The 15574-nt window shown below is 40.9% G+C and overlaps 1 protein-coding gene across 2 annotated transcripts in view; it reads right to left on the reverse strand.

Moving 5' to 3' along the window:
- Positions 1-10340: 10340 nt before the first annotated feature.
- The window catches only part of Pias2 (protein inhibitor of activated STAT 2), an 86942-nt gene continuing 81708 nt past the window's right edge, over positions 10341-15574 (reverse strand). For both annotated transcript variants that reach the window (XM_032885802.1, XM_032885799.1), the window contains exon 14: positions 10341-13882. Coding sequence is in view for 1 of the 2 variants with exons in the window: in XM_032885799.1 (XP_032741690.1) it covers positions 13850-13882 (33 nt within the window). In the remaining variant the exon portion in view is untranslated. The remainder of the gene's footprint in view (positions 13883-15574) is intronic.

Consider the following 15574-nt stretch of genomic DNA (forward strand, 5'->3'; position numbering starts at 1 on the left):
GAAAGAAAGAAAGAAAGAAAGAAAGAAAGAAAGAAAGAAAGAAAGAAAGCTGTTGAAGAATGGAAGCCATTGTCATTTCGCTACTAACATTTTGGGGAACAAACACATGGCATCTTACATTGGTTATGAGTCTAGCTATCATCTTTTCACGGGTATTCTTTACCAACTTGAGGAAGTTCCCATCTATATCTCGTTTGCTGAGAGTATCATGAATGGGTATTTGTTTGTTTTTTTAAATGAGTTTCTTATCCTGAATCTATTAAAATGTTATTATTTTCCTCCTTTATTACCGTATGCAATTTACACAAAGTAAAAATTACCCTTTTCGGTGGATAGCCCCATGTGTTTTAACAAAAACGGGCTTTTAAAATTGCTATAAAAATTAATTAATGGGTCCTAGGGAGAGAGAGAACTTAGTTTGTAAGTGCTTGCTACTCAAGCCTAAGAAACTTGAGTTCCATGGCCAATTCTCACAAAAAATAGCCAGGCCTGGTGGCCCAAACTTGTAGCTCTGAGGTGGAGAGAAATCTGTGTGGCCTGCTGGCTGGCTCAAGGCCAATTAGAGACGCTGTCTAAAAACGAACAGCACGCGTCCTTCCTCCCAGGTCCACGGTGTCCTCAGGCTTCAGGCCAGGCATGACCTTGTTACCAGCATCTGCTCCTGTGTCTTTCACTGGCCCCCAGTGCCATCCCTGCTCTCTTGCAGCTTCACTGTCAGGAGTTATACAGGATCACCTCCATGCCATCACGGATGACTTCCAGATTGGGAGGTCGATATGCAGAACGTGCCTTGACTTATACTTTCTGCAGGAGTTTGCTTATTTATAACTTTAGAATATTTGAAGACAACACAGTAGAAATATGCATGCTACTCGCTGGCTCCCTCCTTCTTGTCAGCCTTGTTTGACTTTATTCTTGTGGAAGTCATGCAGTATTCATTTGGGGTCACTGTGCCAATAATTTGCCTTCTGGATTCTTGGCCCTTGTGTTTTCTTTGTGTGTACCTTTATTGCCCCATCCTATGAGCCCCATGACATTCAGCCCAGCTGTTGACAGGGGTGTGTCTCTGCTGCCACAGCAGCCTGAGGACCACACAGACTTCAATATGAACTTTGAGAGGAGGTGGTCCCCACCATACACTGGCCTGAAATCTAAGGTAAAGACACAACTAGGGAGGTAGAGGCAGGGGGCATCCCACTGTACGAAAAATCAGTTATAGAAGGAATCGACCATTTCCCTGTAAGCAAACTGTACCTGTGTATTCTGCAAAATGAGTAGCAATGTCAAACTGATGCAAATTAAGGTGTGTTAGACCTAAGCAAAACTTCTATGTGCTGTGGTGGTTTTGCTTTTTGTTTTTTAATAAAGCAAAAAAACAAAAACCCAGGGTATAGAGCCTGAGGACACCTGACGTTGACATAGCTTTCGAAACGCACGATGCAAGCACATACATGATGCCCACATACACACAGACCCATTCCATATGCCTCTAAGTTACCCATTTGTTGAGATGTCACAGACTTTAAAATACAAAATAATAGAAATACACCATATTCACCTAATATTTTTGATAGATGAGGTTATGCCTGACTTCTTCATAAATGTTCTTATAAAAATACTATCTCTTTGTTCCTAGAAGTTAACATTGCCAATCTGCATTGGTTAATATTATATATAATGCAAAGAATAAAGGTCAGCAAAGATTAAGTGGAAGTAAGACAAAATAAATCCAAATGTTAAAAAACAAAACTATGTGTAAAAGAGAGTAGGAAGAACAGAGAAAGCTACTACCACTGGGTCATTATCGTCTAAAGCTTAACAACTCTGTTCTCACTTGGTCACATATAACCTAGGTTAAAGGCTTGTTTACAACCTACAAGTGATGGTACCTGTCTGTAATTCCTGTGCTTGGTAAGTGGAGACCTGAGGGTTAGAAGTTCTAGTTCACCTTCAGCTACAGAGTAAGTGTGGGGCCAGCCTGGGCTACAAGTGACCTTAATCTTAAAAAAAAAAAAAAGTTAGGTGTGGATCACACACACCCATAATCCCAGCACCTGGAAGACTGAAACAGGAAAGTTGGAAGTGTGAGGCCAGCCTGGACTATAACATGAGTTGCAGGCCTGAGCTATGGTAAAACCCCATTTCAAAACCAGCAGCAAGAACCAGAGGCAGTGCCATAAAACTGCATAGTCGTTGGATTCTTCTCCTTAAAAGAAACAAACAAAAACAAAAACCACTCAACTTTTAAAACAGATAGAGGCAGCTCCAGAAAGTTCAAAGACCTTTGAGGATGCCCTTTCACTTAGTGTGACTCTTGGGTCCCAGGCTAAATGAAGAACAGAAGCTGTGCCTCAGATTTAACTGGAGTTTGAATGTTGTCAGTCAGTCCAACTGCTTAGATTTAGCTTAAGAGTGGCAAGGCAACAGTGCCTCGAAAAATGTGACGAAGTTAGGAGCTTTGCTCGGTAAGAAGAAAAGAACAGAATGAACCGCAGTCATTACTTGGGGCTCAGTGGGTAAGCAGATATTAATCGTAAACAGGTAACTTCCAGTTTTACAGAGATTTGATCTTTCGAGGTTGCTATCTTATCTCATCTAGATCATCTCCTCCTCCTCCTCCTCCTCCTCCCCTCCTCCTCCCCCTCCCCCTCCTCCTCCCCCCCTCCTCCTCCCCCTCCTCCTCCTCCCCCTCCCCCCCCTCCTCCTCCTCCTCCTCCTCCTCCTCCTCCTCCTTTTCTTCCTTCCATCCCTACATTACTCTTTCTTTTTGTGAGACAGGGTCTCACTTAGCCCAAGCTGAACTTGAATTCATATGTAGCTAATGACTGTTCCCTTCTGATTTTTCGCATCCACCTTCCTAACGCTAAGACTTCAGGCATGCACTCCGCACTTGGTTAGTGCTGGAACTACAGGCGTGCACTCCACCTCAGTTTGCGCAGTGCTGGGGATGGAACCCAGTTTTGTGAATTTTTTTTTTTTATCGGAGCTGGGGACCGAACCCAGGGCTAAATCCCCAACCCCAGTTTTGTGCATTCTTGAGAAGCACTCTGTTAGTAGCTGAGCTACATTCCCAGCCCCACTTTACACTCTCTTGAGTAATTGCTCTCAACTTTCTATGTCATCTCAGACTGATTGGCTTCCAGTTTGCATCATTTACTTCAGTAGCTCTCATGTTCCAAGCTTGCTTTGCCTAGCTCATCTTGTGTTGCCATTTAAAGTCCAAATGCAAATGGATTTTTCTTTGAACCTTTTACACCAAGGTGTTATATCCCCATCCCCTCCCTGAAAACTCAATGAAACAGGAAGGGTGAGATTGGGGTTGGAGAGGACACAGAACAGAGGAGACAAGAACAGAGGAGACAATGCAGGAAGGGACAAAGAATATTAACATCCTTTTCAAAAGGTCATTTAGAAATCTACCACTGTAGAAGCTTCACACAACACACACACACACACACACACACACACACACACACACACACACACACACACACACAAAGTTAAAATTGAGTTGCCCTACAATATGGTACCGCTTCTAGATATCACAGGTTATTAAAAAGCCCAGTGCCAGGAATGGATTACTTCTTTTGGAATTGCTGGCCTGTAAAGTCTCATATGGTCTTACAGACCTCCAAATGTTACAGGCTATTGCTAATGCTCCTGGTTACCCTAGACCTTGATGGTAAGACTGATGCCAAAGTCATCACATAGTTTGAGTCATAGAACACAAGAAATCAAGCTGGTACTGACCCAAAGCTTCTTCACTACTGGCCACCTTCCACAGTGCTGAAGTTGCTACACAATTACCAGAGGAGAAAAGAAATCATCTGTCAAATTTGGCTATGGACCCTGGAAGTAATAAAACTAACTGGACTGACAAGAGTGCCTGCTGGTCACTTAAATAGCATGGGAGTAAGCAACGACCTTCTGGTTAAAGACCTGCTGCACAGTATGAAACCCACACCCAACACTATTATTTGGGAAAAAAACAAAACAAAACAAAACAAAAAACTATGGCTAGACATAGGTCCTAGAGGAGAACCTATTATTCTTCTAAATGAACATTTTAAACTGTGTCCTAATGACTTAGCATTAGTCTTATAGCATCTTACCTCATCAGAGAAAATTTTATTTGCAATAGATGGTGGTTAACAGGAACACTCAGAACTAGTCAAAGATACTGGAAATGAGACTGTGGAATGCTCAGCCCTAAGTGGAACACAACACACACACACACACACACACACACACACACACACACACACTCTCTCTCTCTCTCTCTCTCTCTCTCTCTCTCTCTCTCTCTCTCTCTCTCTCTCTCACACACACACACACACACACACACACACACACACACACACCTGTGCTTAGGGGGTCACTGTGGAAGAAGAGACCTAAAAGAGTTAAGTGTCAGGGCAGGGCATGGATGACTACCAGAAAACTGTCTTCTAGATACAGGACACTAGCATATGAGTTCAGAGGCATGACAACACCTGTGCAAGCCCAAGATAGACCAAATCGCAGCATAGTGAGAGGTGTTGGGGACAGAATCCCAACCCTAGCTAAGGAGCTATCTGCAACAGATAGCTGCTGGAAGGGAGAGTCAGATTCCTCTAAGAGTGCAGTCCCTAATGAATTAACCACACTCCAGTGGAAGACCACACATCCAAGAATATTTGGGCAGCACAAACTGGTCTCAATGGGTTTAAAAAGACAAAGAACAGAAAGTTGGATGGGTAGAAAAAGGGGTATGGATTTGAGAAGAGTTGGGAGGAATATTATCAAAGTATGTTAAACAAGATTCTCAAAGACATTCAGATTTTTTATGTGTTTCAAGGCACAGCTTTGCACCGGGAATTTGCTTTGGGCAGCTTGTAGGCTCAGTTACTGCAGTTAGGTCTAGGTTTTGAAAGGGTACGTGGGCAACAAGAGTATATTGTCCCAGAAGGGTTGGCAAATGTGCCTTCATAGCACAGCTTGCACTGGCCAAGTTTTTACACTCAAAAGACAGGGCTCTTTGAATAAAATTGGCTGAGGCAGTATCATTTTTTTTTTCTTCCTCCCAATGTCTCCTTTCCATGGAGTAGCTAGTTTGAAGCTCAGCTTTGTTTTTTGGTGCTATTTGATCTTGTCCTCATTGGTTTGCTGAGCGTTGTCAGTGTAAGAGTCTTCTAGGACACTGAGCATTCTGAGTTTGGTACACAACTTCATGGGATCCTTCCCTTTCCCTTTGAAGCTGGGCCTGTCCTAGGCTTTCCTTTTCTTGTTCTACACTGCGACTCATCCTCTTTATATATTCTAGTTGCTCCTCTGGAGTCCAAGACTGGCCTAAGTAACTGTGCACTTTGTCCCCTATCTGATTTACCAGTTCTTGTTGGACCAGACTTCTCTCATTTTTTAAACCTCCAATGTTGTTTTGTTTTTCCCTCTAGTGCTGTTCCTCTGGGAAGAATGTTTCAGATGATTTTCAGTTTGTTATCTCCCTAGCTGTAACCACAGAATCTTTCCTTCGAGCTTTTTAAGGTTAAAATAAGCACTTGGTTACTTGGGTCATTAAGTATGAGGACAGGTGGCTTCTAAGTTCACAGGGTGTCGACTCTAAGATGACTCACCTGGAGGCTTCAGATAGCTTACTGGTATACTGTACATTCCCCTCCTCAGAATCAATTATTTGGTTGAGAAGCGATCCTGCATGTGATAATGGATCCTTAAAGAAAATTAATTTGTCTGAAAAGGAAATGTAGACTTTTGACTGCTGTCAAAAGGACCTGTAGTCCTGAATATATTTGGACTTGGTGTGTGTGTGTGTGTGTGTTGTTTTGAGACAGGGTCTCACCATGTAGTCCTAGCTAGCCTATAAGACAAGGCTGGCCTCAAGCTCGCAGAGACCTATCTTCTGCCTTTCAAGTGCTGAGATAAAAGGCATGCACCACTATATCCAGTCTCTTTTATATCTACCTACACATTGTATTTTACATATTTTTGGAGGAAAGTAGAACTTTTATATATATTTTCTTCCAATTTCTAGCTCACTCTTTTATTTTACTCTAATGTCTATCAAATAAGGTTTTATTTTAAAACTCAGTATACCTGCTTAGCTATTTAAGACATTGATCTAAGGAAACTTTCTGCTTAATAACAAAAACATAGGGGCACTCCCTGCTTTGTTTTGTCTGTGCACAGAGTATGGGGCTAGTAAGCAGCATGCCACAGTGCACATGCAGGACTGACTCAGAAGACAATTGAAGGAGTTGGTCCTCTTTCCACTGTGTGGTCCGAGGGATCAGATCAAGCTTGTCATGAGGGGCCTGGTGTTAAATGCCTTTTCTTGTTGTCTTGTCTTCTTTACTCATTTTTGTGTGTCATATATGTGTACATGTATGTATAGATGTGTGAGGCTGTTCACATGCTTAGAAGCCAGAGATATTGTGGCTCTCAACTTTCCTAATGCAGCAACCCTTTCACATAGATCCTCATGATGTGGTGACTCCCAAGCAGCACACATTACGTCATAACTGTAATTTTGCTCCTGTTACGAATCATAATGTAGACGTCTGATATGCAGAACATCTGGTATGCAAAGCCCAAAGGGGTCAAGAGACTGAGGGCTGCTGATGTAGGATATTCCTTTGGGGCAGGGGCTCTTTTGGAGCTCAAACTTTTAGCGAGGCTGGCAGACAGCATCCCAAAAACCCTCAAGTCTCCAGGCTCCAGCAGTGTGATGGGTGTACAGACCACGCCCACCTTATTATCTGAGTGATGGGATCCAAATGTTGGTTGTGTAGCAACTATACTTAAACACTTTGCTATTTTTATAGAGCCCTCTTTTTTTTTTTTTAATAGATGCCTCCTTTTCTTTTTTGAATGAACATGCTCAGACCAGACATACCATGTACCATTCAACTACTAAGGAAACCTTGGCTGCTTTCAAGTGTTGACAATTTCTAACAAAGCCTCTGTAAATCTCCAGATGGAGTTTTTGCAACATGTACTTTTTAAACTAATTTGCATAAACACTAAGGAAAGTGGTGGCTATGTCATATGGCAAGAAAATGCTCAATTTTCAAAGAAACTACCAAACCAAAGTGACTATACCATCTTGCTTTCCTACAAGTGAATAAAATTCCTTTTGGGCCACATCCCTCAAGCATTTGGTGATTTCAGAGAGGGAGGGAGGTAAAGAGGAGGAGCAGGGAAGAGAAAAGCTACAATGTTTATGCAGTAAAGAGAAAAATATAATGTGCAGTGCATATGTAGGCTGTATAATTGCAGTCAATGAGAAGACGAGATTTGATCAAATTGTCATGCACTAAAATACCAAGGCAGAATTCTGACATTTAGACCTTGTTATCAGCCACAGGTTTCTGTGGCAATGCTCTACAAGGCAATTTCTGGGCCCTATACATGATGCCCTTCTCCTACATACTTACAAGGTCTTACTTGAAATAACAAATGTCACCAAAGACACAAAACAAAGACATAACACAAGGAATTGCAAGCAAGAACAAGGTGGGAATTTTCAGCTACTGCTGAGTAATGGAAGTCACAGTAAAGTTGTTGTAATCTTAATTTTTTAAATCCAATATTAGAAAAAAAGAGGGCAACAGCTTGAACAGCCGCTAAAACATGTTGTAGAAGTGTCACCAGTAGTGGAAAGTCACAACTCAATACATTCTTCCTTTGTGGGGACCTCCACCCAGCCATAGCCAGGTCCTCAACTATACAGAAGAAAAGGATTTCAGGATGAATCAAAATTAGCAAGACTACAGAGACTAAAAGCTAATATATGGCTTAGACTCCAGTGCAGGCATCAGAGTACACAGCCACTGGTGGTCACACACACGGTTCTGGCTAAGCTATCTTCCCCAAAGACTCAATTTACAAAGTTTAAAGGTTCAGTAAAACTTAAATGTTAAGTAAAGTTTAAAAATTAAGGGGAAAGCACCATTGGCTAATTCAATTTTTCTTAAAGAACTTCCTTTACTTTGTAAGTAAATCGTGGGTCTTGTTTATTTCTGAGGTGTACTGGCTAGACTTATGGAGATGAGCTGAGAAGTGGCATGGCCACAAATGCTACAGCCTTAAGTAAGCTGTTTTAGCACCCATACTGAAGATGTCTTTACAAACATAAGCACTATCTCTGTAGGCAGCCGTGTGTTAAACCTGCAGATTCTTGGCCAGATTCCAGGATAAGGGTTTCTTTCCCTGTGCATGCATTTTGCTGTAATTTATTTCTACCGTACTTGAAAACCACAGTCAGTGTGGTGGTAGAATGTGAACTGTATTGATTTCTAATGAAACACAAAAGAACACACACAAACAGATCAATGTGTACACAAATTTATTTCAAATGAACAAAGATTGTTTATGAACCGGTCGAACTGCTTGAACCTCTCTGGATCTAAAGGCTTTCTAACTTGAGATTTTAAATTTTATTTATTCAAACTGTTAAACTTACCTGGATCTTTTAATCATTCTGAGTTTTATTTGTTTGGCTTTGGGTGAAGTAAATTGCTTTACCCATAAACAACAGTTATGAAGATTAACTCAAGAAAGAATAAGGAGTCGAACCAGACAAAACTAAAAATTGGTAAAGAACCTAAAATCTCAAACACCTGAGTCTGAAGCCTTGATCACTATGTTAAACTCAGTAATGCAACCACCCCTTTTTAGTTAGCAGGGGCCCAGTCCTCAAAGCCAAGACTCGTATCATCCTGGGCTGTCATAGGATTTCCATGGCTTTGGAGAGACACCAGGACCCTAGCCAACTCTTATAAAGAGAAACATTTCATTGGGACTTGCTTACATTTCAGATTTAGTCCATAATCATCATGGTGAGAAGTATGGCAGCTCCCAGGTAGAGATGGTACTGCAGATGTGGCTGAGAGTTCTACATCCAGATTCACAGGCAGCAGGGAGACACATGCAGAGTGTAGCCTGAGCACTTGAAATCCAAAGTGCCCCCAACTCACACTCCCCAGTGGCACTTTGTCCAATAAGACTTCACTCCTAATGCCATTCCTAAGCATTCAAATATGAGTCTTTCTGGGCCGTTCTTATTCCAACTACCAAACAGACAGGATGTAGTCTTCACACTCCTCTCCGTGAAACCCCAATGGACCAAGACTAGATGTACCAGCTTGGTGTTTGCCTGCGTGTCCATTACGGCCCTTTTGCAAGTGTAACCTTTGCCTAAAGCCTAGCTATTGAATGCTCTGTTCTGTAGCTTCTGGGGTTTTTTCCTAGGTGGCCCCATACAAGGACCAAGTGATTATCAGGTCTCTAACAAAGCACAAGCCAATGCTGGGTTTTGAAAGAATATCTTTTCTGTTTGTTTTTTAAGAACACTTAGCTGCTCACATTAACTCATAAAGCCCCCTTTGTTTTGTAACTGAACTTACACTATAATTTTTCCATACTGTATATTTTCAATGAGTTTTGTATTATATGTATGTAGTTCAGCCCTTTTTTTTTCTTGTAATGTCTCAATTTGCTACTTCTTTTGCTCTGTCCTTTCTGAAAATGGATTGCTCTGTAGCCCAGCTATCCTTGAACACATGACAATATCCCTACCTACATCTCTTGAATACCGGGATTAACTGTTTAAGACACTATGCCCTATTAAAAACAAACAAGAAATGAACAAAGGATTTGGAAAAATATTTTGAGCACCCATGTCTAAGAAACAGCTGTAATCTAGGACAGAAAGTAGATTCTAACTAAAAAATTAATAACTAAATAAACAAATCAAATAAAATGAAGAAGAAACACAATTGAAAAAAAAAAAAAAGACACTATGCCCAACTAATTTGTTTGTTTTAAAAGGCATGAATTTAGCTGGCTATGGTGGCTATAATCCTAGCACTCGAAGGGGAGAGTAGGATCACAAATACATAATTACACAGAGGATCTTACCTCAAAAGTAAAAACGAAGGCACTACTTTGTTGTGTATCGCCCAAGATATTTTCTAATTTCCTAAATGACTTCATTTGCTGTTACAATTTTTTAAAAAGATTTTTAATTTTACATAACTGAGTATTTTGCTTGCATGTGTCCCACATGCATGCTTGGTGTCCAAATGCTAGAAGGTGGGGCCCTGAAACTGAAGTTAGATAGTTGTGAGTCTGTATGTAGTGCAGGGAATCAAACCTAAGCCCTGTTAGGGCAGCAAAAGCTTGTGACTGCTAAGCTATCCCTCCAGCCCTCATGTTATTTCATTTTCAACCCACGGAATTAGAACTCTAGCACCTAAGTTTTAAATACCTTGGGACTTTGCCATTCTTTTCCTAGTTTGTTCATACCGTAAGAGAGATTATCATGGGTTTTGTTTTTTTTTTTACTGGTACAGCTATGATGAATTCTGGCAAATACTTCAAGAATAAACTCGAGTATCAGGCTGGGGGGACAGCTGTTATTGGCGTGCCTGCCTCCCACGCAAGCAGGACCCAAGCTCAGACCTCCAGCATCCAAATAGAGAGTGGTATGCTGGCATGTAGCTATCATGCCAGAGCTGGGAGGCAGAGACAGGAGATCCTTGGGGCTTGCTTGTCCAACCAGGTGAACCCAAGCTTAAGGTGCAATAACCGATTCTATCTCAAGAGTGTGGTAAGATACTGAGGACACCTGACATAGAAGTGGGCCACCACATGCACCCACACATGAAGATACACAAAGGAAGGGGTGTTCTGCTGAGTAACTAATGCGGTTCAGCAGAACGTGGTGAGAGGAACCAGGAATCTCAACACCTGGTATAGGCAGAAGTAGGATGATCAGGAGCTCAAGGGTAGCATCAACTACTTAGTGAGTTCGATGTCAGTGTGGGCTACATGAGACTCTGTAAAGAGGTAGAGGAGTTGGCCCAGAGGCTAAAAGCGCTTGCTTCTCTTACAGAGGACCTACAATCAGTTCCTAACAACCATGTGAAAGATACAACCAGCTCTAACTCCAGTTCCGGGGGATCTGATGCTCTTTTATGGCTTCCTTGTACAAATGCACAAGAAAAAAGTCATACAGAACACACATACACAAAGAAACAACACACACAGGAACAGTATTTAAACTAGGTTGGATGATAATTGCTCAAAATTTCTCCTTATCAGCTTTAGAAATGAGAATGAAAATTTTAAAATATTCTCCCCATTTTAAACTCCATAATGTATCAATAGAAAAAAAGGCATTTTATGCTAATCTTGACTAATTAGTTCACTTACCAACTGTCAAGAGCATTAATAGCCTTTATCCAACTACTCATTGAATTCTCCAAGTATCTTGCATAAGAAATTTTTGTATCAACACCTTGGTGAATTTTTTTTTCTCTTAGAAAAGTTAGAGCAACTTAAGGAAGGAAGGGCTTATTCTGGTTTTTATTTCCAGGGTATATGTCATCATTATCAGAGTAGGCATGGAGGCCAAATCAACCGCTGGCCACACTGCATCTGCAATCAGGAAAGGAAGGATGAGGAGCGAATGCCGTGCTCACCTAGCTTGCTCCTTTTCCCTTGGTCTGGGATCTCAGCCCTCAGAATGGACTAGCTAAATAATTCCTGAGAAATGCCTCTAGCGCTGTGACTTGTTTGCATAGTAATTCCAAAACCTCTCTTTCATCCTACGCTCTGAGGAATTGAGCATATGAGTAAGGAAAAACAATTGGTGGTTTAAAGTCAAGTTCCTAAAGCAATTAAAGTAGAACCTGGTAAAAATAAAAATTAGTAAAATATAGTAAGTTTATTACATGAAAAATATAAATTGATATTGTATCACACTAATAAGCAGTTTAGAACCAGTTACTTTTAAATTCTAGGTTCACATGAGTACAACTGACATATACTTTCACACATTGGATCTGTTAATTTTATCAGATTTTGCTGCTTCACTACTTTTTCAGTTCAGATGCATTCATAGCCCTCATGAAAGTAGAAAATAATGTGTGGGCTAACTTGAGGGCTAGGTAAATGAGCACCATTTATTACAACACAGACCTTATAATCCATTATCTGTTGGTCACTTCACAAGTTAAGAGAACAGCCTTTACAGTTGCTGAATACGAACTGAATATTGTTACACACCTTTCCATCCCATTCTCAAAAACGACAAGGCCCGGTGTGCTGGATAGCTTTATGTCAGCTTGATACAAGATATTGTCATGTGAGAAGAAGGATTCTAATTAAGAAAATGCCTCAATAAGATAAGGCTGTAGGCAAGCCTGTAGGGCATTTTCTTAATTTGTGATTGAGGAGGGCCCAGCACATCGTAGATGGTGCCACCCCTGGGCTGGTTCCTAGATTCTATAAGAAAGCAGGCTGAGCAAGCCAGGGGAAGCAAGTCAGTAAGCAGCACCCCTCTCCATGGTCTCTGTGCCAGCTCCTGCTTCGGGGTTCCTGTTTCTGTCCTGACTTCCTTTTGACAAACCGTGATGTGGAAATATAAGTCAAACCCTTTCCTTCCCCCAAGTTTCTTTGGTCATGGTGTTTCATCACAGCAATAGTAACCCTAATCAAGAAACAAAGATTCTATAAACCCCATTTTACACAAGGAACCAGAGTCACAGTAACTAACTTGGCAAAAATCCCAAGTGACAGAGGCATCCTTCGAACCCAGATAGGCTGGTACACAGTACACAGCATAGCAATACCATACACATATTCTGATTTATAGAGCATACACTTTCAGCTTAGCCTTTGAGTGGGTCTCTGACTCTTGTGCCTGCTCTTGGAGTTCTTTTTCTGTTGGGTTGCTTTGTCTAACCACAATGTGATGGTCTTTGTTTTATATCATATTTTATTCTGCTATGTTTAGTTGTTATTGCGTATGAGTTTGCTCTTCTAATGAGAGACAGAAAAGTAGATCCAGGGGTAAGGGAAGTGAGGAGAGAAAATAGAGAAAGGGAGGAGTAGAGGAGAAACTGTAATCAAGATATATGTGAAAGTAATATTTTCAATAAACTAAAAAATTCAAAAAAGTTAACTCATAATGGATCAGTTGCAAATTTAAGATAAAATTAAAAAATTCTTTCAAGAAATACAATTAATTTCATTATTGTACTACTCAGGGTTTCAACTGCTATGATAAACACCATGATCAAAAGCAACTTGGGGAAGAAAGGGCTTATTTCAGCCTACAGTACAGGATAAGAGTCCATCATAGAGGGTAGTCAGGACAGGAAATCAAGGGTAGAACCTGGACGCAGGAACAGCAGTAGAATCCACGAAGGAATTCTGTTTACTGACTTGCTATTGATGGTTTGCACAGCCTGCTTTCTTATGAAACCCAGAACTACCTGCCCAGGAGTGACACCACTCACAGTGGGCCAGGGTAACCACCATAAATCATCAATCAAAAAAAATGTTCAACAGACTTGCCTACAGATCAATCATACTGAGACTTTTTCTTCATTAATGTTCCTTCATCCCAGGTAACACTGCCTTGTGTTAACACAAGAGTTAGCCAGCAAAACTACCTTGGATTTGGTACTGGAATCTGAACCATGAAACCAAAAGCATAAGCAGCATGGGAAAAAAATAAACTAGATCCTATCAAAATGTAAAACATGTATTTCAAGGGTATCAAGGAACTGAAAAGATACTCCTCAGACTGAAAAAAAATATACATATTAAATAACAAACACAACTGGTACAATGCAGTAAGACAAATAGCCCAATAAAAATGTGGGCAATGGATCTGAATACACTTTCCCAAAGAATACATACAACTGACTAGCTTATTAGACCTGAGTTCAATTCCCAGCATCCATGTAAAAAGCCAGATATGGTAGTGTGTGCTTGTAATTCCAGCACTGGAGAGGTGGCAGAAATGCGGGTAGTTTCTTAGGACTTTGCCAGCTGTCTTTGACTAATCCTTGAGCCCTGGGTTCCAGTGGGAGACCTTGTATCAGAAAGGAGGGAGAGGGGAGGAAACAAGGGGAGAGAAGACAAGAGGGTAAGAGAAAACAAGGTACACTGCTCCTATACTCTGGTCTCCACAGACACACACATATATCAACCCAGTAACACATGTGCACGATACTGTGTTCATGGATGAGCATAGCAACGCTATTCCTAACAGCAAGCATAGGAGATAGCTCAAATGTCTATGATGAGATTATAGGGAAACACACACACACACACACACACACATATATATATTTAAGAAAAAAACAAAGCACATACACTTACTACAGCTTGGGTGATCCTTAGGCTAAACTAAAGTTGCCATTAATCACCACATATTCTGACTCAATGTACACAAACCTTTGAAACAGACACCTAAGACAGGTTAACGAGTTGGTGCTAGAACGTGGTGAGGGTATGCATAGTGTGATGGAGAAATCAGGAGGGTGGTGCCATTCAGTTTGGTGTCCTTTCAGCCTGTCGAATGACAGCATATCTATATCTTGTCTAATAATATCTAGGGTCATCAGGTTCAATTCTTGTTTCTATTTAAAGTCCTGAGTCTAAGAGTGGGTCAGTTTGCCAAGGCTAAAAATAAGTAAGTAAATAAATTTTATTTATACAAGCTACCTTCCCTCCAACTAACCACACTTTTGCTACCCACTCTAAATATGTTTGCCTTTTGGGTTATTTGGGTTTTTGTTGGTGGTGGTGGTGTTGTTTTTTGTTTTTTTGTTTTTGGCTTGTTTTGTTTGCACTTTCTTCTGGTAAATGTCTGCTGCTACATGAATATTCAACAAGTATTAAATTTCCATACTCCACCCAAGCCAAGTACAAATGGTTACCACTGTTTCTTCATTAGCAAATATGGTATACCAACCAAGCATGGCATACTGTTACTGTGGGATACAAGCAAAGCCACTGTGCTGTCACGGAGCTTGCAGTTTAGCAGAGGCTGACAGTAGCATAGCCACCATTAGCAGAATATAAACAGGATAAAGATACTACGGGCTGGAGGGATGGCTCAGCGGTTAAGAGGACTGACTGCTCTTCCAGAGGTCATGAGTTCAATTCCCAGCAACCACATGGTGGCTCACAACCATCTGTAATGAGACCTGGTGCCCTCTTCTGGCCTGCAGTCACATATGCAGGCAGAATGCTGTACATAAAATAAATAAATCTTTAAAAAAAAATCTTAAAAAAAAAAAGATACTACAGAAGTGCTTACTGATATGAGGAAATAGGAGTGTAGCTCAGCGTTGGAGCGAAGGTTCAGAGGCCATGGGATTTAAATTTCTGCACTAGTGAGGGGGGAAAGAAACCCAAGGAAAATATCTAGCAAGGCCCCTGAACAGATGTTAAAAACCAATCAGTACTTAGATGCACGATATTAGACAAGTCATTTTGACTATCTCCCTTTTTTTTTTTCTTTTTTTCGGAGCTGGGGACCGAACCCAGGGCCTTGCGCCACTGAGCTAAATCCCCAACCCCTATCTCCCTATTTTTAATGTAGAGAAAATGACATACGTTTACAACAAATTGTTACAGTTCATTGTAGTTTGAAAAACTGTCTCTCATGCTCATCTATTTGAATGTTTAGCCTTCTTCCTTGATGCTGGTAGGAAAGGTTACAGACTTTGAGGTGGAGCACTGTTGGAGAAAGAGCATTCATTGCCAGCTTTGAGGT

The sequence above is a fragment of the Rattus rattus genome, chromosome 15 (genome assembly GCF_011064425.1).
Source record: "Rattus rattus isolate New Zealand chromosome 15, Rrattus_CSIRO_v1, whole genome shotgun sequence".
Taxonomy (NCBI): Eukaryota; Metazoa; Chordata; class Mammalia; order Rodentia; family Muridae; genus Rattus; species Rattus rattus.